Below are 19,953 nucleotides of genomic sequence, written 5' to 3'. Positions count from 1 at the left end.
TTCCCTAGTCTGGGTCACGTATAAAGTTATGACGAGAAGAAGAGAAAAATGAAGAGGAGGGCCGCGACTGGGAAAACAGGGGGCAGGTGTCGTTGCCTTGGGTGTCTTTTCTTTTCATGTCTTTGGCTTTTTTTCTTTCTTTCTTTCTTTCTTCTTAGATATATATTCGGAGGCTAGAGAGGTTGCAGTAGGAATAGATGCGTTGACAGTGCTGCATAGTCCGTCCCATCCTTTTGTGTGGCCTGCATGGTTTGGTCCTTTGTTGGACGGCATTGTGAGTTGAGTTAATGGACTGATCTTGTGCGGCATTTGTCCGTCTGGGCGGAATATTTTGGATACCACTGGGTTTGCCACTGCGGCGAGTCATGTCCCGCGAAGCTTGACGGCAAAGTGTCTTGATATTGCATCTTGTCATGCGTCATGTAGTCAACCCAACGGGACCTCCGCTTGGGGATTCTAGTTACAGGGCGTCTCTGTCGTAAAATTGAAATCGCTCGACTCTACAATATAGAATACAATGCGTACAAACATGACAGGCTGCCGCACGCAGGGGCGATGACACATGTGCAAAACACAAACGTCTCCGGCGCATCGGAGCTCGGATAGTCACATGGTATATACAAGTACAACAGAAAAAGGGGGTACACGGGATGACCTGGCACGCCACGCAGGTCTTTCAGCCGAATGCCGTCTGCGCCATCTGGACTAGACGGCAATCCTGCTGCTCTGTAGTGCCTCCCATTCCCGGGACCCCACGACTTGGACGTCACGGCCAAGCGCGGGCGCAGTCTTCATCTTGCCGTCCGGCCCGGGGAGTCGTATTTGCAGCTGCGCGGCTGGATTCCGAGGACGGGCCGTGCCGGCATCGGGCGCGCGCAACATGGATGACTTCCTCAGAACAGAGCGGTGCCAGGTGTCCCAGGCGGCAAAGTCTTCCATCTGTTTGGCGGCGAGGTACTGAGGCGTCGACTTGGCAGGCTTCCACGCGAGCTTGTCCTTGGGCAGTGCGCCAAAGTCAAAGACGGTGGACGTCGTGGCCATCCTCACGAGTTCGCCTAGGACGTCCTTGCCCTCGGCGACGACGAGTGCTTTGCGCTGCTCGCGTCTACTTGTCGGTTTCCTGAGCGGCTCTGCCAACCAGTCGTAACTGTGCTGTTCCGTCACTCGCGCCCGGCGGCTGTCCTCTCGCAGGAACCGCACAGCCGATTGCAGGCCTTCAATGTCCTTCTTCAGGGCGTCCATCTCGCGGGCAGTCGCCACGGCCCTCTCTTGGCCGGCCCTCGTGCCAGCCGCGTCCGCGCCGTCCGCGTAGGCCCGGCTGTCGCTTGCAATCTTTTCCCACTTGTCGCGCTCGGATTCTAGGCCCTTGAGCTCTCGGTCTTGTTTCTCAATGTCCTCCTTGAGAATGGTGACCTGTTCACCGGACGCCTCGAGTTGCTTCTGGAGACTGTCGATGCGCTCAATATTGGTCTGGGCATCGCGCATGCGTGACTCGAGCGTGTCAATCTTGAGAACGGCCGTGCTGAGGTGTTCGTCCCGTTGAGCAATTGTTCTCCGGGCTTCGTGGTACTCCTCCCTAAGGCGCCGCAGCTCCTCCTCAGCGTCGGCAGGCACCGTCTTGAGCGTCTTGAGTTCCTGGGATCGCAATTCCCACGGCGCTAGATGGACGTCAAACTCTTCAGTCTGGTCAAGGTCCGTTGCTAGGGCGGCTATGTCGCTGATCTGACCAGTGACTTTGCGCAGCTTGGCAAGATACGCGGAAAAGGTTTCCGATTCAGAGGCAGAGGTGGCATCCAATACGGATTGGTGAATGGCATTCTGAATCTCCCCGTGAGTGAACGGCTCCGCACGTCCCTCGTCTTGGGTGAGCAGCAAGTGAACACGGTTGCCAATAACCCGGGCCATGTGTGCCAGCTCTCGGCTGTCGTGCTCGCACTGCTCAAAAACCGGTTTCGTATCCGGGAGTGGTGAGAGCGAACGCGTCTTCAAATCCTCCAAGGCACGGACCGCTTTACCGGCAATGACCTTGGCGCTTCTTGTTTGTGTGATGACCGTGTCAAACTTCTTCGCCCAAAGCTGGCTCATCTCATCGCCTTCAGTTTCAGGGGGGATTGCTCGCTGAACCATGGCTCTTGTTGTGTTGAAGGCTACGACGGCCGAGTCGAGGTGGCTTTGCACAACTAAAGAAGACATGTACACGTGGTTTGCAAAGCTGGCAAGGCCATCAGAGATGTGCACTTCTGCCAAGTGTGACATGAGGGAAATCGTTCGTTGCAGCTCTTCGGCGCACTTCTTTTCCTTGAGATCATCACGACGGAGACTGTCGATCCAGCTATTTAACGCTCGTTCAACCGGTTCAAGCTCGAGCAACGACTTTTGGTATGCCGAGAACTGCTCAGTGGTGCAGTGACTAATGTCGTTGATGAAGCGATCACACGCCGTCGCCACCCACACCAGCTTGTCAACAGCGTCACACCCAGCGAGCACGTCATCTTCGTGGCCCGGTTGAGGCTTCCCGTTGATGCGCTCCTTGATGAGTCCGTTTACAAGGTTTGCCTTGAATGCCAACCTTCGGAAGCGGAGCAGTGCGAGAACCGAGTCCCGATCTTCCTGGTACGTGTCGGGGAGGAATAGCTTGACAATCTCGAGGTGTTGCTCTGCTTCCTGAGCATCAAGATGGCGAAGCTCCAAATCAATTGTCTTGACCTGTGCCTTTGCGACAGAAATTTGAAGCTTCATGTTCAAATCCATCATGGCCCTTGAGCCATCATTCAATTTTTCCGATTCGCCCTCGGTCACAGCCTGTGAGGCTCGCATGTCATCCAGATCAGCTTGCAAGCTTTCCACCAGTTCTCGGAATCGTAATATCGTGTGAGCCCGATCATCGAGCTCCGATTGTTGTCTTGCAGCCCGTGACGTCTGCTCTAAAATGACAGCGTCTCTCATGTCCAACTCTTCCTGCATCTGCTTCTCCAGCTGAACATGATTCGCTTCCAGTTCGTCATCGATCTCCTTGAGGGTCTCAAGCTCTGTAATCTCCAGTCTGAGCTTTTCAATTACAGCAGACATATCCATGTTTTGTTCAGACAATTCCTCAATCATGCTCTGGGCTCCAAGAGCGTCATTGAGTTGTTCCTTGAGCTGCTCAACGGCCTCTTCGGATCGGGCTAGTTTCTCTTTGGTAGAATCGTATTGTAGCTTGACTGGCCCAAGTTCTTTGACATCTTCCTCAAGCCCAGCGATCTGGTCTCGCAGTTCTTTCTCTTGATCTTGGGTTATGTCGCGCAACCTTATCAAGGCCTCACGTAGCCGCTCATTTGCGCTCTCCATCTGCATCCAGCCGGCACTGGCGCGTTCTTCCGGTGACATTCCTTTGCAATAGTCAGAGTTCTCGGCTTCGAGAAGTTCAATCTTGAGCTCCAACTCTTCTGTTTTCAGTTTCAGCGCCTCTACCTGCGACTGCGAATCTTCAAGATCCAACTCGGCAATCTGCCGGTTGACTACCGACAGTTCAAGCTCAGCCTCGAGATCCGCCTGCTCCTTTTCGATGGATATAAATCTGGCTTCGGCTTCCTTCATCTGTTTTCGCAGCTCAGCATACTCTTGTTGCTGAGGTTGGTACTTTTGTTGAAGTTTCTGGATAATGCCTTCAAATTTGTCTCGTTCACTCTGAACCCTGTCCAATTGGCTCAGTTTGTCTCTGTCCTCGAGGCGCTTCCGTTCAAGCACTTTGAGCTTCGCTTTCAAGTCTTCATTTTCGCGACTCAAAGCGGGATTCGGGGAAGACCTTTGTGCCGTGACGGGTGCAGTTGTTCGATTTGAAGATGCTGGAGTAGAACAAGTCCCGGGAGACGTAGCAGCTGCAATCCTTTCCAGGGCCTTTGCCCTCCCTGTTACGGGACTCGTGGGCTGCGGCGACAGAATTTCTCCATCGCTCTTCATAGGAGAACCTAGACTCGCATCATCGGCTGAGCCACTATCACGACCCGCTTGTGAATCGGCGGATGGTCGACGTCCGGAGTCCGGTCGTGGGACGACGCGCATAGACTGAGGCCCGCGAGCTCCACTGGCAGACCTGGTATGAGCTCCGCTGGCGCGGGCTGTCGCGGAGGATATTGACGACAGTCGTGTTGTTCGCAAAGCAGGGGCAGCTGGCGGTCCCATTGAGGTTCGTTGTCCACCGACGGATGTTCTGGCTCTAGCGGCTCCAACCGCGGATGCTGACGGAACTCGTGCATTTGATGGGGTAACCGTTCGAGAAGCGGAAGCGCTGGATGCGGTTCCGAGCTGCTTGGTTGGCGATTTTATGGGAGACTGCATCATGGCTGTTAGCGAGCTCCAAGGCTGGGGTGTGACTCCTGGCCGTACCCTCACAAGACTGGTAGGACGAGACTTGGGAACTGGACTGGGACTGGGCGCGTTCAAACTCCTCCTCTTGGCTAGCGCAACGTCCCCGCTGGGAGCAGCCTTTACTGATGCCGGGTGAAAGCTGCTTGGACGGGCTGGCTTGCGGACGACTGGCTTGGTACTTGGAGCCTGCGCAATGATCGTGGCCATCATGGGCTTGACAAACATGCCATAGCCCGCGGGGCAATCGAAATACCTGACTCCCTGAACACTGCCGTCATTCTTTCCAGTCTTGTCCTCAAGCTCGACGCCGATCCATTCGCCAACCTGGAAGCTTGTCTGGCCGGCGAATCGAACTGTGGCCTTGCGGCCGTCACCGAGCTGGACTATCTGGCCAGGCTTAAAGTCCGGCATGGTGAATGAGAGAAGATGTACGTCGGAGCATTTTTGGAGCCGAAGCCTGCCGAGTTAGATAGATGGGTGCTGGTGGTGGTGGTCACTGGTGACGACTCGACGCTGTGAATATCGAAGACGAATATTAGTTATTATGTTACAAGAAGTGTCGGCGCCAGGGGTCGAAGGCCACACACTTGCGTGCACGTGTGTGGGCATGTGGGCATGTGGGCATGTGGGACATCCATTCAGTGCTCTTAGTTAGACGCGCCGCGCCACAATCTGAGGTCCGGCCTCACATTTGAGGCTGCCATTCATTGTTGTTCCTGGCCTGGTCCCCGCCAGTGTGAAACCACATCTAGAGCACTTGGGCGTCCTCAATCGCGCCTCGACCGACCAACAAGATTGCCAAATCACGCACCCAGCCCAAGCCAATTTGCTGTACGGAGTACATTAAGTACATTACGACACATTAGCCTTCACGGTTTGACAGATGGCACAATAACCGGTTAACGCTACCCCAAAATGAGTCGTCAATTTCAAAACTGTCTGGTGCATGCCAACCAAGTGTCCGTCAGACTCTGGCAAAATCAATTTTCCTTCTTCTCAGCATGCCTATGGCACGACGAGATCGAGTTGCCCTCATGTCACCTTCTTCCTCGGCATACGCGGCTTTTCTCCCCGTCATATCACCACATGGAGCGTCGTTTCTCTCCATAATGTCATGGGCGCTCCTTCAGACGACAACACCAACGGAGCAAGCTGAATCATGTCTCCAGCTCTCACAGACTTAGTCTCGGAAGGATGCCTCCCTCATCCATTCCATCACCTCGAACGCCATCCTGCGCTCCGTTGCTTCGTCCAGGCCTTGCCCTGCCAATACTCTTACAGAAAGCAGCCCCATGCTTCTCGAGATGTCCGCAACGCCTGCTTTGTTGGCATCGTCCCGGCTTTCCTGTACATGAACAACCAGGTCAGGACTCGCGATTCCGCGCCAAAAACTGGCTGTCCATTGCCAGTGATCCACCGCGCTGTATCTGTCCGCCATGGCCATGGCGGAAGCATACTTGTCTGAAATGGTCAGACTGAAACCACCCTTTACCAAAGCAACCGGCATTTTTGACGCCTTCGTTGAGCATCTCCCATCATCTCTCGGGGTGCATGCCTCGGTCGATTGGGCTTGCACCACCTTCGAGTCCTTGTCCTGGTCTTGGTATTGCACATTCCCGCCAGCACGTCCGCCTGTGACGTAACGGGTAATCTGCTTCGACTTCCGCCGCCAAGATAAAATGGTCTCAAAGTATTCTGTCAGCAGGCCATCCACCGCATTGCCATCATTTCCTCCGTCGGTTTCACCAGAGGCCTTGCCCCGTCCCGTTTCCAGCACATCAGATTCGCTTGCCCACACTTTGACGGCAACGTCGCCACTTGCCGCCAAGGCTTTTTCTATGGATAGGCCGGTCTCTTCGAGGAGTTCTTTGCTGACATTGCCTTCAACAGCGATGAATACCCCTCGCTTGTCACAATGGGGCCCGTGCCGACCCTCTGGAGGCAACAGCCGTGTGATGGTGGACAAAATGCCAAGCTTCTGACTCAAAAGTGGTTCCTCCATCGTCATTGTCTCTTGGCTGATTGAGTGTGGCTTCCTCCTTGGTGAGACATTTAATCTTGTTGACGGGATGCCTACATGCCTACCCTCCGACGCCGGCGACCTCGAAGGCGAGGGGGGGATTGACGTCTGGAGCGGTGGCAACCGAAGGGATTCGTCAAAACCACTGTGTCGACGATTTAGAGGCTCCTTGTCCAGTGACCACGCGGAGGAAGCTGGAGGACGCAGAGGCGGCGGCATAGGACCGCTTTGTGACCTCGGGAGGCTGGCCAAGTCTGGCAGTGTCGTCCCCACGTAATGCCTCATCAGACCAGCAGTGCTCTCCGGCAGCGTGCGGCCCAAATCCGGAGGTGGAGGCGGCCTAGTTGTGTATGCTCCCGTTGATCCGGCGATGGCATGGTATCCGCCCGCACCGTTCGCACGTCGCCGCTTGCTCTCAGGGGAACTCGGTTCGCTCGGTTCAACGTCCCGGACGGGCGGCAACTGGCGAGGGAAAGGCATTCCACTGGTCGGGGATTGCTCAAAGCTTGATCGACGAGACAAGGCAGCCGTGTCGAGCCGCCTTAACCGTGGCTGAGATTGAGAGTGCAGCGTGAAATTTCCAGCCGGTGAGGTGGAATACGGCGTTGAGGGGGTCCTTGGAGTTGAAATCGAACGGCCATGGCACTTCGGGCATCGTCCGTGCTCATCCGTGGGTGATGTGCTCGTCCATGTGCTCTGACTCTTCGTACTCCTCCGAGGCTGGTACCGGTAGTTTGGATACTGATGTTGGTGTCGCTGCTTCTCCTCTTCGGCCAACTTCTTCCAGTTGTCCTTGACATCATCACTTTCGTGTTTCCACTTGTCACCAATAATTTTGGATATTTCTGGATTTGAAAGCTTGGGATTTTCGGCAGTGACTTGTGACTGATGATGCTGGCGATACAAAATGAATGCTAGGACGGAACAAGTCAGTTAGCCATGACACACACGCACTCAACTTTCCGCGCGGGGGTAGAAGTCAACAAACACACACAAGTCTTTATGTGATCCATCTCGGGATAGTACGGCTTTGCAGAAATACTCCGTAGCAAGCCTCCCGAAACACTGGACAAGTGCTAAGAAATTTGTGGCAAAATTTGACGGCTGGCACGTTCACTCACCATTTCTTGGTCTGGGTATCTTGGGTGCCGGCGTACACAGACATATTATATCGCGAGAGCAATCCTGACTAGAAGCACCAACATTGAGTGGCTCAAACATGCCGCGGCCGGCATCTGCAGTACCGACGGTCGACGCTCTCTTCCTCCCAGAGCCCGGCGTATAGGGGCTGGGGGATAGTCTCCCGTCTGATGCCAGGGTGAAGCCTCCGTTGTTTCCGAAGGGCTTCTGGAGACTAATGTGAGAACGAAGAGAAGCACTCACGGTTTCCATGTCTCGAGTTGCGAAGGATAGTACTTCGGTCATGGTGCGGCGAATGGGGGCAAACGACAGAGAGAGGGGGGGTGGGCAAGGATGCTTACCCAGTTGCGCCCCGGCTTACACCAGGCCCCGACCTCTGAGGTTATTTCGGGGTCGTGATGTAATCCACGGTAAGGGGAGAGAACATGAGAAAACGGCCAAGACGCACAGCCAGGACACCTTGGGGGTAATAAGAGAATGGGGAAGGCGCACCCTCGAAATTCGGAATGGCGGGAAAGACTGTTGCCAGAGGGAATATTCGCTGGTATTCTACGACGTTGGGCGAGTGTCAGGCCTACCACGGTTGACAATGAGAACTGGCTCGCCGACAACCCGCCTTTGGATAAGCTCAAGGCATGCTGGCTTTGGTCGCCATTATCTGGCTCGACTGCTTCGCATTCTGAGCCAGTGGGAGCTCGTACATGTCTCGGGAGACCGCCAGTGTGGACTTGGCGGGCTGCCCCAGCTCTGCGAGAAGGTTTCGATCACCTGTCAGATCGGATCCAGGCAGAGCTTATTCCTTTGTCCGGCGAGAACCCCTACAGACGTCAACGAATCCCCTCCTGGAGCACCGGCACTTGATCATTCTTACTTTTCATTTTAGAATTCCTCCCAAGAAACTGGTAACGGAAAGGGACCAGGGACTCCCAACGGTCATGATGCACTTGCCAGCACGGCGGATAATCAACAGCAAACCGCACCCACATACTCTCGTCCGGTCACTCTGGTTTCCACGGGCGAAGCACTGGCATCCTCGGCATCCCAGCAAGGGCTTGCCCATGACATGCCTCACACCACCTCGCTCTCTCTCTCTCTCTTTCCTTTCTCTCTCTCTCTCTCTCTCTCGCTCTCTCGCTCTCTCGGTCTGCCCTGTATGCGTGCTTGAACCGGCGGATTTTAGAACGCCATCCAAAGCTGCCGCTATGTGGCTTTCTGGACATGAAGACCTCGTCCGCCCCGTACCCGCCCCAGCCTCGTCCTAGGGCGACAATGGCCAAAACGCAGTACCCCCCACAGGAATGTAAGTTGGATGGCGTTTGGAATGCCCAATGCCTGAGACAAAGACGACGGGCCATCTGAACTCGGCTCAACAGACTCCTGCACGTGATACTGGATCTGCGCCAATTCTCGACGATCCAACTCTGCGAGTGTGCACCCCCCCTGGTCACTCGTGGAAGATTGGAACATTGGGGCTGCGTGGAGATGGTGTGATTATGAGGTACTGGGTGTTTGGGCGTGTCTGTTGGTTGGGGGAGACGGCTAGGCAGCCAACAGCGAGGCACTTTGACGCTCAAAGCTGGTGGCGGCCCATCTGACAGAGTCCCCTGGATGTCTCGGCCGCGCAGTCAACGTCGTAGACGATGCCTCGCAGAAGAATGGTCCTGCAATGCCATTACTCGGGGAGGAAGCTGGGAGCCAATGAATCCCCTATTCGACAAGATGGGCGTCAAAAAGTCTCGTAGCCTTCTTGATTGTGTCTTGCATGTCTCGTACCTGGGTCACTTGTCGCCTGCACAACTGTATCGAGACGCGTATTCCTGGATCTCACAATCCCCTCGGCCATGCTCCCTCGCTTCTTTGACGCGTAGAATTGATTTTGGCAGTCGCTGCTTGCTGCCTCTGGGAAACCCGGCAGCGGCAAGGACGCAGAAAGTACAAAGCGTGATGTGAAGGGGTGATGGGGGAACAAAAAGCCAAAATCAAGCCCTATCCCGACGCCATCTCTCCATCTCCAGTCATAAAGCACCAAAAGTATAATCCAGCTCGTTTTGACTTTCCCCTCCAAAATACTAGGCAACACGGCAACGAGCAGCTTCTATTGGATGCAGCTCGAACTGGATTTTTTTTAAAAAAAAATAAAAATAATAAAAAAACCACCTCAACAAAATTTACACTACGAGATGTATCCACGTCCGGCCTCGCTGTTCAATAGCGAAGCGCTTCGGCGAGCGTCGAGGAACAGGTCCTCGCACTCGCCAACGTCCTCGACGTCAATCTGGGAACGGCCGTTGGCTTTTGCAAGAATGCTGTTGTGTTGTTTGTCAGCGACAATGTCTCAGACACGAGTCCACGCCCACCAAGGAAATCCTCCCAATGGACCACTCGCGGAGGCCCATGGACCACTTGACACTGGAGCGCTCGGCAGGAAGAGGGAAGCAACAGGGAAGAAGGGTGCGGCCGCCTAAGCAGGGGTTCTCGAAAAACAAAAAAAAAAGACAAGACAGACAGACAGACAGACAGACAGAGAGGGGGGGAGAAAGAGAGAGAGAGGGAGGGAACAAGGCGCAGAATGCAGAAAGGAAGATCCCCAAGCCCATGCCCATGCCCGTACATACCTTGCCGGGGTCAGTAGCTGCAAGCAATACCGGAGGCTGATGCGCACGCCATGATCCGAAATCTTGTCAATAGCCGCATCCGTGATAGCGACGCCCTCGGTGGAGGCTCGTATCCGCACAATCTGCTTGATCTCGTCGGCTTGATAAGGGGCAGTAGGGATAATGAGCAGCCGGGCGAGAAAGTCTGTTGGAATGCCGTGGGCGGCGACAATGTCGTCGGTGCCTCTTATTGTGCACATTCCGCGATTTGACGCCAGCACCACAATGGGTGCAATCGGCGATTCCAAAGCCCGGTTGAGGTAAGTGAAGCATTCTACGTCGAGCATGTGTGCCTAGGCATAATGTGGTTAATGAGTACTTGTCAATGGCGCCGTCGTGGGGGGGGGGTTTATTATTCTCCTCCTCTTCGTCCTCTTCCTCTCCCCTCCCCCCGTGATCGCCCTTGACGTTGTTCCAGAAAAGTGAAACATGGAAACCAAAGACAGAGTGTCAAGGCGCCATGGAACGAGAATGGATTGTGACTTACTTCATCAATGAACAGCACTCCCGGGACGAGTTCAGCCACGCCTTGGTCAATGTACTTGGAGACGACCTTGTTGATTTCGGCGCGCAGTTTCTCCGTAATCTCCGTCATTTTGGGCTTCATGAGCTGGCCCATCATGCTCATGATGTCCTGACCGCCTTGTGGTCTGGCGTTGGCCACATCCAGGTCATGTAGCGTCACGTCCTGCACGATTTCCTTCTTCTTGTGCACCTCGCCTTTGGGGATGGGCACGTACTCCTCGGCCTCGAGGTCAAACTCGGTCGCGTAGGCGTCCGACCTGCCCACCCGCTTGCAGGCGCCCGTGTTGGCCTCGATGTAGATGACGTCGCCGACGGTGACTCTCTCCTTCTGGATGGCCTCGTAGATGCTGGGGTCCAGGCGAAGCTTCTTCTGGCCCTTGGCGCTCTTGAGCCCGATGAGAAGCGTGCTAATGGTCTTGCCGTAGCCGCCCAGCGGGTTCTCGGCCTCCTCTGGCGTAAGCTCCGTGACCTCGCCCTCGTAGACCTCCTTCGTCTCCCTGACCTTGAGGCCGATTGCCCTCCGAAAGTTCTCCATCAGCACCTCCGTCTTCTTTACCTCGGTCGAGTAGATTTCGCTGCCGACAATGGGGCAGAAGGGGATCTTGGTTCCGAGCTCCTGGCTGATCGCGAGCGCGAGCGCCGTCTTTCCCGTCCCAGGACCTCCCGCGAGAAGGACTCCTCTACCGGCCATCTTGTGACTTCGAATCAGATCGACAACAACACCGCACGACTAGTCGCAAGGCCGCCGAGGGAAAAGCAGCGAGAAGGCGAGGGTCAGCAAGCCCATCACCACCAACTTCAACGAAAGCTTGTAACAGGGGCTCAATCAGTTACCTCTCGGGCTGGAACTTGGCCCACGAAGCCGGCCGCATTCTTCTCCGCGAATCCATCAGACCTCAGCCCAAGTCCCCTGATGTGTGTGTGAGCTGCTGTGCGGTTGTCCCGCTTGTTGCCCTTGACTTCGCTAATCTGCACCATGTTGGCGCTCTGGCGACGATGCCGATGCCGATGCCTGGAGCAAGCAGTCCTTTGTCGTTGGTCAAGAAAATTTGCCCTCCTTCTCGTATTCGCTGCTGGGGGAGCCTCGATACAGCTCGGGACAGCGCGTAAATCGACAGAGGACCTTGTCAATTCGTTGATGCTGCTGCAAGGTTTCGATGTCGAGTCTTTTCCGTACACGCGCGGCGCAGCCTTCTCACAGCTGCCGGTTTTCCTTGGGGGCGTCGCGACGAGGCTGGAGCGCGCTGTCGTCACGTGATGCCGTTCCTGCGAGCCACCTACCCTGTACGACGAACGAACGTGCGCAATTCGCCGCGCGGGTTCCAATATCAACTAACTACCTAGGTGCTGCTACGATGTAGTTCGAACATGAAATCTTCCGAGGGTGTTTTGGAAGTTTAAGAATTGCTGACGCTCAAATTGGCACGACTTTCTCATGGTTATACGCCGTGGTGGTTGGTAGACTCGGGGAGGGGTGGGAGACACAAGTTTCTCTATATTTCGGTATCCAAGCGCGGCTCGGGGGCGACACGATACCCCTTGGTCTATCTGATCCTTGCCGGATTCACACTCCCGACGTGCCCAGCAACAACACCAAGCAGCATGGGCGACCCCTCAGCCTCGCCAGCCAAGTTGCCCTGCCTTTCCGCGTCGTCGGCCCCTGGCAGCGGCGGCGGGGGGCTCTTGACGAAAACCACGGCGAGGGCACCGCCCAAGATGAGGGCGCAGCCTGCAAAGCTCACCAGGCCCATGCGGTGGCCGAATACCCAGCGGTCAAAGCTCGCGGCGAACAGCATGTGCGTGTAGACCATGGCATTTGCCCGGTTCGACTTGTCGGCGGCCAGGCCCGCCGTCAACAGACACTGCATGACGAAGCCCAGGGCGCTGAGAGACAGCAGAAGCAGCCACTGCCTCGGGCTCGCGGGCGCAACCCACCGCAGAGACGGCTGCGCGACGTCCAGGACGGGGCCGAGCCCCAGGGCCGCGACGCACACGACGGTGCAAACCATGGCAAAGGCGTTTACGGATATCAGGGGGTGCGCGCGCTTCCCAATGGCTCGGAGGGCCGTGAAGGCCCCCGCGGCGCCGAGCACGCCGAGCAGGGCCACGCCCACGGCCAGCAGCCGCTCCTCGGGCGAGGGCGAGGGCGAGGGCGAGGGCGTCGCAAACAGAGCCCCCGGCTGGGCGATGAGCACGACACGAGGGCCACGAGCGTGGCGAGCCGCTCGAGCCGCGAAAAGGGCTCCCGGAGGACGAAGCAGCACACGAAGCCCGCGACGCCGGGGGCCAGGAACGTCATGACGGTGGCGTCCGCCAGCGGGAGGTACATCATCGACCACCACATGCCCAGGATGCCCAGGAAGCCCGTACATCCGCGCGCCACGAGGAGCCACCGGATCTCCTTGCAGCCAAACGGGGCGTCGGCCGTCCTCGCCCACCGCATGTACGCCAGGCAGCAGGCGCACGTCACGCCCTGCCGGACGAGGAGCATCTGCACGGGGTGCATGCCCTGGCCCTCCAGCTCGAGGAGCCTGGCGCTCAGGTTCATCGTGGCGCCAAACAGCTGCGACGTCGCCACAAGCACAGCCGGCTTGTTTGCCCTCCAAAACCTGCGGCGACGCTGCTCTTTCCGCTGCGACGTGTGTTCCGCCCCGCGCGCCGTGTCGTCCCAGTGGAATCGGTGATGATGGGCCGCTGAGGGCCGCATCTGGGGACAGGCCCCCAAGGCTCCTTGGCATCTCAGCGGCTTGCGGCTTGTCGCCTCCTTGTCCGCGAGGTACCCGAGTATCTCGGAAGCTGTTTCGCGACGCTGTGTCGCTGGAGACGTTGCCCGCTTCCCCGCGCGCGGGCGTCATCGGCGGTCGTCGATCCATGGCTCATTTACGCGAGAGCCGCCGGGAGGATGTTGTTTGGATCAAGTTGTCAATGGGAAGGGAGCTCGTTGTCCGCAGCGAGGGCTCCCATTACCCGACTGTAGGAACTTGGCCGGTGCAAGTTGAAGACGCTCCTCGAAACAAGACTCCCTTTGACGATATCGAACCACAAGAGCCGTGGCAGAAGAAGAGGAGAAAAATACGGTAGCTTGCACATGCGGGCCGCAAGTCGAGTGGCCGGCCTGCACCGGCACCGGCACCGGCTCTGGTCCTAAGCAACCAGTTCCGCCATCGCCTCCGCGTAACCTAGTCCAGATTACCACGAGTCCCAATGAGGCAGTTTCAACGTCGGGCGGCCTTCAACCCAGCATGTGGAGTTGAAGGCAACCATACGGAAGTGCCCTGGCAGCCGATGCATATGATCAGGGCCTTGGCGGCACCGCAGCATCGAGTCGGAGGCGAGAGCGCTCGGTTGCTTGGGTATAATCAGGCTTGGGAATAGTTCGGAGAAGGACGGGCAGTTGGTCACCGCCGACCTGGCGTTGGTGGCATCTGGTTGGGCATGCCCGATTTCGCATCGGCAAGGTTGGTTGACATGCAAGTTGGAGTCGGATCGGAGGCGGGGCTCCGGGTGAATGAACAGGGGTCTCTGGCGATTGCGATTTCGAATCGTATCGAGGATGGGCATCGTGACTGATGGTAGAGACTCTCATACCCCATATCAGGTCCATAGGTATATGTATAATGCCATGCAAGCCTGCGTAAAAGGCGCCAGTCCTTCACTCCGCAGCTCGTCACGAACGAGTGCCTGCCCTGCCCTGATGAAATACAGGTTCAAATCCAGTAACGCCACGATGCCGCTAACCGTTGATGCCGAGGATGCCAGACTTCCAACATCCCGCCCCCCAGAAGCAAATTCACTTCTTCTTCCCCAGAGCATCCATCTCGGCTTCAGCATCATCGTCCGCCTCGCCCAACTCCTCCTCGGCTCTGTTCGTCTTCCCTGCGGCGGCAGCTCCCTCCTTCTCCCTCCTCTTCTCCTCCTCGGCCGCGTCCTTCATGATCTCATCCTCGCCATCCCTCAGGATCTCGCGCGCCTTCTTGATCTCCTTCTGCTTCTCAAACACCTCCTGCACCTTGCCCAGGAAAGCAGGGTTCTTGCGGAACGCGAATTCAAAGTCCTCGTACTTGATTTTTTGGCGGCCCGAGTAGTGCGCTGCGCGGGTGGCTTCAAAGGCGATGGACTGCATGAAGTCTGTGAGGATTTCGTCAAGCACGCGAATTGTTTCAGGAAGAGGGTTCTTGACGTCGCCGTGGGCGTAGAGGAGCTGGGCGACTGCGAGCGGGTTAGTTGCTGGGCAAACCGAAACCCGCGGGGGGTGAAGGGAGCGTCGGTGCAAAGAAAACACGCACGCTCGTTGTGGGAAAAATTCATCTTGCCGACATTTTTGCCGGCTCGTGCTCGTGGTTCCATCTTGATGGTGTTTGTGCCGTTTCGCGGGCACGCGAGCACCGAGTGAGTGGTATGATGAGGAAGGGGAGGACGAGGACGAGGAGGATGATGACGATGATGATGACGGGACGGGCACGGCACGGGTGCGACCGAGTTTGTGTTTGATGTCGGCAGAAACGTACACAGCACAGCCAGCAGGTAGATGTTCTGTCAACGTTCTCACCAGTCACCACACTCACTCCGCAGACGCAGCCTGCTTAAACGCAAGCGCGAGCGAGTATGTCGGCAACAAGATGTGGCATGGATGGGCCGCCACCTCGCGGGTCGGCGAATCTTTGCTCCTCCCCACAGATGTGGTCGACGTCCGGAAGCTACGTAACGTAACTACCACTGGTACGTACCCGTGGTGCCTCACCCAGGCTGAAAGGCCAAACAACATTGTCGCAGCCTCGCCAACACTGCGCCTGCTCGTCCTCTTCATCGCCAATTTCGTCTCTGTCGCCCAAGCGCCAGCAGCCATGGCAAGTCCTGCTCTCCCCCGCGCTGCCTGTCATCACGCTGTCAAACCCTAACAGACCACCACAGTCGGCCCTCTTCAACTTTCGATCGCTCCTCCTCGTCCTCCTGCTCCTGATTTGCACGAGCGCATACGTCCACCACTTCACGCCGGGCATCATGGACAGAAATAAAAATGGGTACGGCACAATGATGCCCCGGAACCTCAAGATTGACGCGCCCTTGCGTCGACAATGGGACGACGAACAGGACCAGCTAACACCAGCAGTGTCATGGGCATCTTCTGGAAATGCGCGAGAATAGGCGAGCGACTAAGTCCGTACATAAGCATATGCTGTGTTCTCATGGCTGTGAGTAGCACTAGAGAGCCTCGACGATGCTTCACTCCTGTGGCCGGGTCTCTCGTGACTGAAGTGCCGCGAGCATCGCTGACAGATTGCCCAGGCCTCCATCCTGATGAACTAGATTGCTCGTTTACGACGATACATGGACTTTGTAGTCGGCGGAGGCCTGTTCACTGCTCGGGAGTGTGGCGAATGCGGAAGTTTTTTCACACGAACGAGGAGGGGTTACTGCACGTAAACGAACAAGCTCCAGCGACGGGCGGACCGTCTGTCAAATATCAAATCAAACTGGTCCGGATGCGAACATGGCCATGGCTGGGCTGTCCGGCCTGACCAGAGCTTGAGGTGGTTTGGCGACTTCCACCCCCGCCGAAGCCTCCACTTTGCACAATGGATCTCAGAGCGCCGGCTTCGGGCGACCCTTGTGGTTAAAGAAACTGACCAAGACGATAATTCGTGACGAGTTAGGTTTATAATTCGAAATGGTTCGGACACCCGGGTTAGATGCGAGCCTGTCGCGAATTTCGGATTATTCTATCGAAGAAAACGGCGAATAAAGAAAAAAAAAATTCAAAAGAAAAATCCGCAAGTAGCTTCCAACGGGGGATGGTCTCGTCAAGAACCCAAACGCTCTCTCGTGCATCAACATACCCAGCTGACCTGGCGTCAATGTGCCGTCAGCGTCGCCCGCTGCCGTCAACGAGGCGTGACGGCTCCGAAAACGTGAGCCCAATACTAAGCGGTCAATCTCAGTCAGGCGTTGGCCGCCGTTGACCATTGCCCAAAGACGGTCGGCTTGCCCGATGGCCCAAAGGATCATGTATCCTGGGTCAGCCCTTGAAAGGCGCCGAGAGGCATGCGTGAATTGATAGCAAGACTCGCAAACGCACCAAAGTACTACGTGAATACGTCACCTTCCCGAGCCTTTTGTCCCAGCTCAACTCAGAGTACATTCTGCACGTACCACTCCTACTCCGTATTTATTGTCGAAAAGGATCTTTCCGTGCAACCTCCAGCCACGTACTCCGTATCTGGTCTATGTAGTAACTAGTACTACGGCGTACCAGTCTCGATTTGCGTCATGCTCCAGATCCGAGATCCAACCTGCAGGGATTTGTCTGGCTTCCAGAATCCCATCCGAATGTGACTCAGGCCCAGTTGACCTGCGACAGCGCAGCAACGTCGCAGCACCGAGGGGCCTCGCGGTATATTGGTTAAATTGGCTGCCCCGTCGCATTTTCTTGGGAAGCGAACCGCTCTCTGGGAACAACAATGGCCGACCGAGGCGTGGAGGAACGACTATTGTCCTCCACCGCCCGCCGCGAGCGCGAGACCGGAAGATTGCCATACTGGGCAAACAGCGCCGACGCACACCGCCGCTGGGGCATGACGTGAGATGGATAATTCGAATATACAATGGCAATTCACAATATCCATTCCATAGCAGGGGAAAACTCCACGCGCCGTCGACGAATGCGGATTGCCGCCGGCGATCCTGGCGGGCAGGCCGAGTGGCTCACGGTGGGAAAGGGTAAAATGTTGGTTTCTGTTAGGCGAATGGTCTTGCCAACCCACAAAGAGCAAACGCCAGTCATCCTGGAGCCAAATCGACGATGCCGGGCGCTCCGGGGTTCCGATTTGGGAATCCAGTCTCTATCTCTACCCACTGGCGCTGGATGGAGCCTGGCACCATCACATGCGCACGTGAGTTGCCGGCCCGGACCCATGGGATCAGCAGCCAGTGACGAGGCTCATGTGGCAGGACAAAATGACCAGTCCTATTTCCAGCATCTCCAGTACCACAGTCCTCGGGACCGGACCGCTGGTCGAAGCAGCGTCCTACGCGTGTTACATGGTTCGTATGCCTGCAGAGGAATGAAGCCCCCCCGGGCGATTCGGCTTCTGTTCAACTCGTCGGTCCTTTCCTGACAGTGAATGCCCTGACGGCTGCGTGGAGTCGTAGACTACTGAAGAACAGAGTTGTGGGTGAGCAAAGGAAGCCCGGCTGAAACAAGTACCACGATGCCGCTGCGGAAGGGACCTTGGCCAGCCGCCTCACCTTGTGCGACAAAGCAATACCTACATAGGCACGGACTACAGAGTAACGTTATTTAACAACTCGCATACTTGCTTGACAGAGCATCCCTTGCAAAGTGAAGGAAGGGGGTCGTCTCAATAATCTCAGCGACTATTCATCAAAGGGTAACCGAGGCCGACAGCTTGACAAGGCCAGTGTCAGCAGCCTATCGCAACATCCATACGTTTAAACGGATGCACCTATTATGCACACTACTGACCGACCGCCGGAGTATTTGCCCGGGACCAACAGGCTTGACAGGCCATGGGTAGTAATAATTACCTAGGTAGGTAGTTAGTTTATTACTCCATGCTCCGTCCTCAGGACTCCAATCTTGCTGGATGGGCCGTGGCGTCCTCCCCCCTCTTGCGAGAGGCCCGGGCTTGTTGGGAGAGTGGGATTGTCTTGCTGGGCATTTCCGCCCAGTACGTGTCAAATCTGTCCACAGTCCATACTGCGAATAGGCAGCCGTCTAACTCAACAGCTCTGCGTTTTCTCTTCATTTGCAGATCGATTTCCGTCATTCCTCCCTCCACCCACAAGCCAAGCCCAGATGGCATGCCTGGCGCGACCCGGGTGGATGCTCCTCGTACGTACTCTATACCCGTGAACCGTGAACCTGGCGGAAAGGAAAAAAAAAACCCTCACCATGGCAATCCCCGGAATGGGTACGCCTGATGCTCCGTAGCTTCGTAGAGTCCGATAGCTGATGAAACATCGTCGACTGCAACACTAATCAGCGTGCATGTTTTCGGCTTCGGCTCACCCGCGCACGGCTTCAAGCTAGCCATTGTCCATGGCTTCAGACTAGCCGTGAAGGGCCGACCAACAACGTAAGCTCGACTGCGGGAGGTTCCTCAAAGGCTCGCGGGCAGTGGTGGCCACTGAGATTGTAGTCACTCAAGCATCTTCATCACCATCTTGTGAGTGAGCGAGTGAGCGAGTGAGTGAGTGAGAGTGAGTGAGCGAGTGTGTGTGTGTGTGTGTGTGTGTGTGTGTGTGTGTGTGTGACGGGTTTCTGCCAGCCAAGCAAGGGCCAGCACAGTTATTTCCCTTCGCTCCCAGGTTGCTCAACCGGACACTGCTTGATGAGCGAAGCCAGACTGTGTGTAGTACTAATCCATTGCCGTACGCCGGTAGTGTCTCCACATTCTCAAGGGGTGTCAACGCCTTAAAAACGAGTCCCACAAACGCGAAATTTGCTGTAATTCTTATTCATACCAGGTCCAACCGCTGGTAACCCAGCCACGGTCCGTGTCCATGTTGGCTCAGTAAAAACACCGTGTTGCAGGTCAGCCAACTGAATTGTGCAGGCTCAAACTGTCAAGTGGGAATCCGCTTCTGCGATGCGTTAACCACCAGTGTGTGATGGAAGATGATTGGCTTGTTTGATGTGACTTGGCTTTCTCGCGAGACAAAGAAGCCTTGGCGATCCAAGTAGTACATCCATGGACCATTTGCCCTGTTACGGCTTTGCCACCTGAACAACTCATGGGACGTTCCTCTCCACATACGATAATGCCCCATGGCTTCATCGGTCAAGCTGTAACTATTTGGTGGGCTCAGAACGGAAACGTTGACCCATGCAGCTGTTGTCAACGCGGACCTGTATCTGCGTAGTTGTGGCTTCCATTGAACGGTACCCCGTCCTTTGCGCTGGGCCAAAATTTCTCATCACGTTGGAAATCCAATCTCCTGTTGACAAATGTGCCTCATTTCCTTTTGATTGACGCCACCTCGCGCAAGGGCACACAACACATCTATTCAGGGACACCAACACAATGTGCGCAGGCTTCTCATTACTCATGAAGCCCCCACGCTTCAGGCCGCCACATTGAACGAGAGCATCCCCGCCTCTGTAAACAGGTTGCGGCCCTCGCTAACAAGTCTCAGCGCGTAAGTTGTGACTGTTGAAATGAGAGCTTGGTCCAGTATTGCTGAGCAGCATTTCTAAATAGTAAAGTACACCTGTAAGTGGAAATTCAGGTTATGGATCCATAC

At 56.0% G+C, this 19,953-nt stretch overlaps 5 protein-coding genes across 5 annotated transcripts; all 5 read right to left on the bottom strand.

Annotated features, from left to right (window-relative positions):
• Positions 1 to 705: 705 nt before the first annotated feature.
• Positions 706 to 4,761, bottom strand: MAM_00949 (DYNACTIN ro-3; the record flags this gene model as incomplete). Its single annotated transcript, XM_040819748.1, has 1 exon — positions 706 to 4,761. The coding sequence occupies one exon, from the start codon at positions 4,759 to 4,761 to the stop codon at positions 706 to 708; it is 4,056 nt and encodes a 1,351-aa protein (XP_040683013.1).
• Positions 4,762 to 5,530: 769 nt separating this feature from the next.
• MAM_00948 (HMG box transcription factor) lies at positions 5,531 to 7,795 on the bottom strand (the record flags this gene model as incomplete). The annotated part of the gene is made up of 2 exons (XM_040819747.1): positions 5,531 to 7,284; positions 7,528 to 7,795. 2 exons carry the CDS (start codon positions 7,793 to 7,795, stop codon positions 5,531 to 5,533), a joined length of 2,022 nt encoding a protein of 673 aa, XP_040683012.1.
• Positions 7,796 to 9,683: 1,888 nt separating this feature from the next.
• MAM_00947 (AAA family ATPase Pontin) lies at positions 9,684 to 11,667 on the bottom strand (the record flags this gene model as incomplete). The annotated part of the gene is made up of 4 exons (XM_040819746.1): positions 9,684 to 9,816; positions 10,126 to 10,457; positions 10,652 to 11,380; positions 11,524 to 11,667. 4 exons carry the CDS (start codon positions 11,665 to 11,667, stop codon positions 9,684 to 9,686), a joined length of 1,338 nt encoding a protein of 445 aa, XP_040683011.1.
• A 566-nt stretch (positions 11,668 to 12,233) lies between these two features.
• Positions 12,234 to 13,427, bottom strand: MAM_00946 (Integral membrane family protein; the record flags this gene model as incomplete). The annotated part of the gene is made up of 1 exon (XM_040819745.1): positions 12,234 to 13,427. The coding sequence occupies one exon, from the start codon at positions 13,425 to 13,427 to the stop codon at positions 12,234 to 12,236; it is 1,194 nt and encodes a 397-aa protein (XP_040683010.1).
• A 1,052-nt stretch (positions 13,428 to 14,479) lies between these two features.
• On the bottom strand, positions 14,480 to 15,036 carry MAM_00945 (Transcription initiation factor IID, 18kDa subunit; the record flags this gene model as incomplete). Its single annotated transcript, XM_040819744.1, has 2 exons — positions 14,480 to 14,898; positions 14,976 to 15,036. 2 exons carry the CDS (start codon positions 15,034 to 15,036, stop codon positions 14,480 to 14,482), a joined length of 480 nt encoding a protein of 159 aa, XP_040683009.1.
• Positions 15,037 to 19,953: the final 4,917 nt, after the last annotated feature.

The sequence above is a fragment of the Metarhizium album genome (genome assembly GCF_000804445.1).
Source record: "Metarhizium album ARSEF 1941 chromosome Unknown scaffold_1, whole genome shotgun sequence".
Lineage (NCBI taxonomy): Eukaryota > Fungi > Ascomycota > Sordariomycetes > Hypocreales > Clavicipitaceae > Metarhizium > Metarhizium album.
This window is presented reverse-complemented; position numbering and strand designations above follow the sequence as displayed.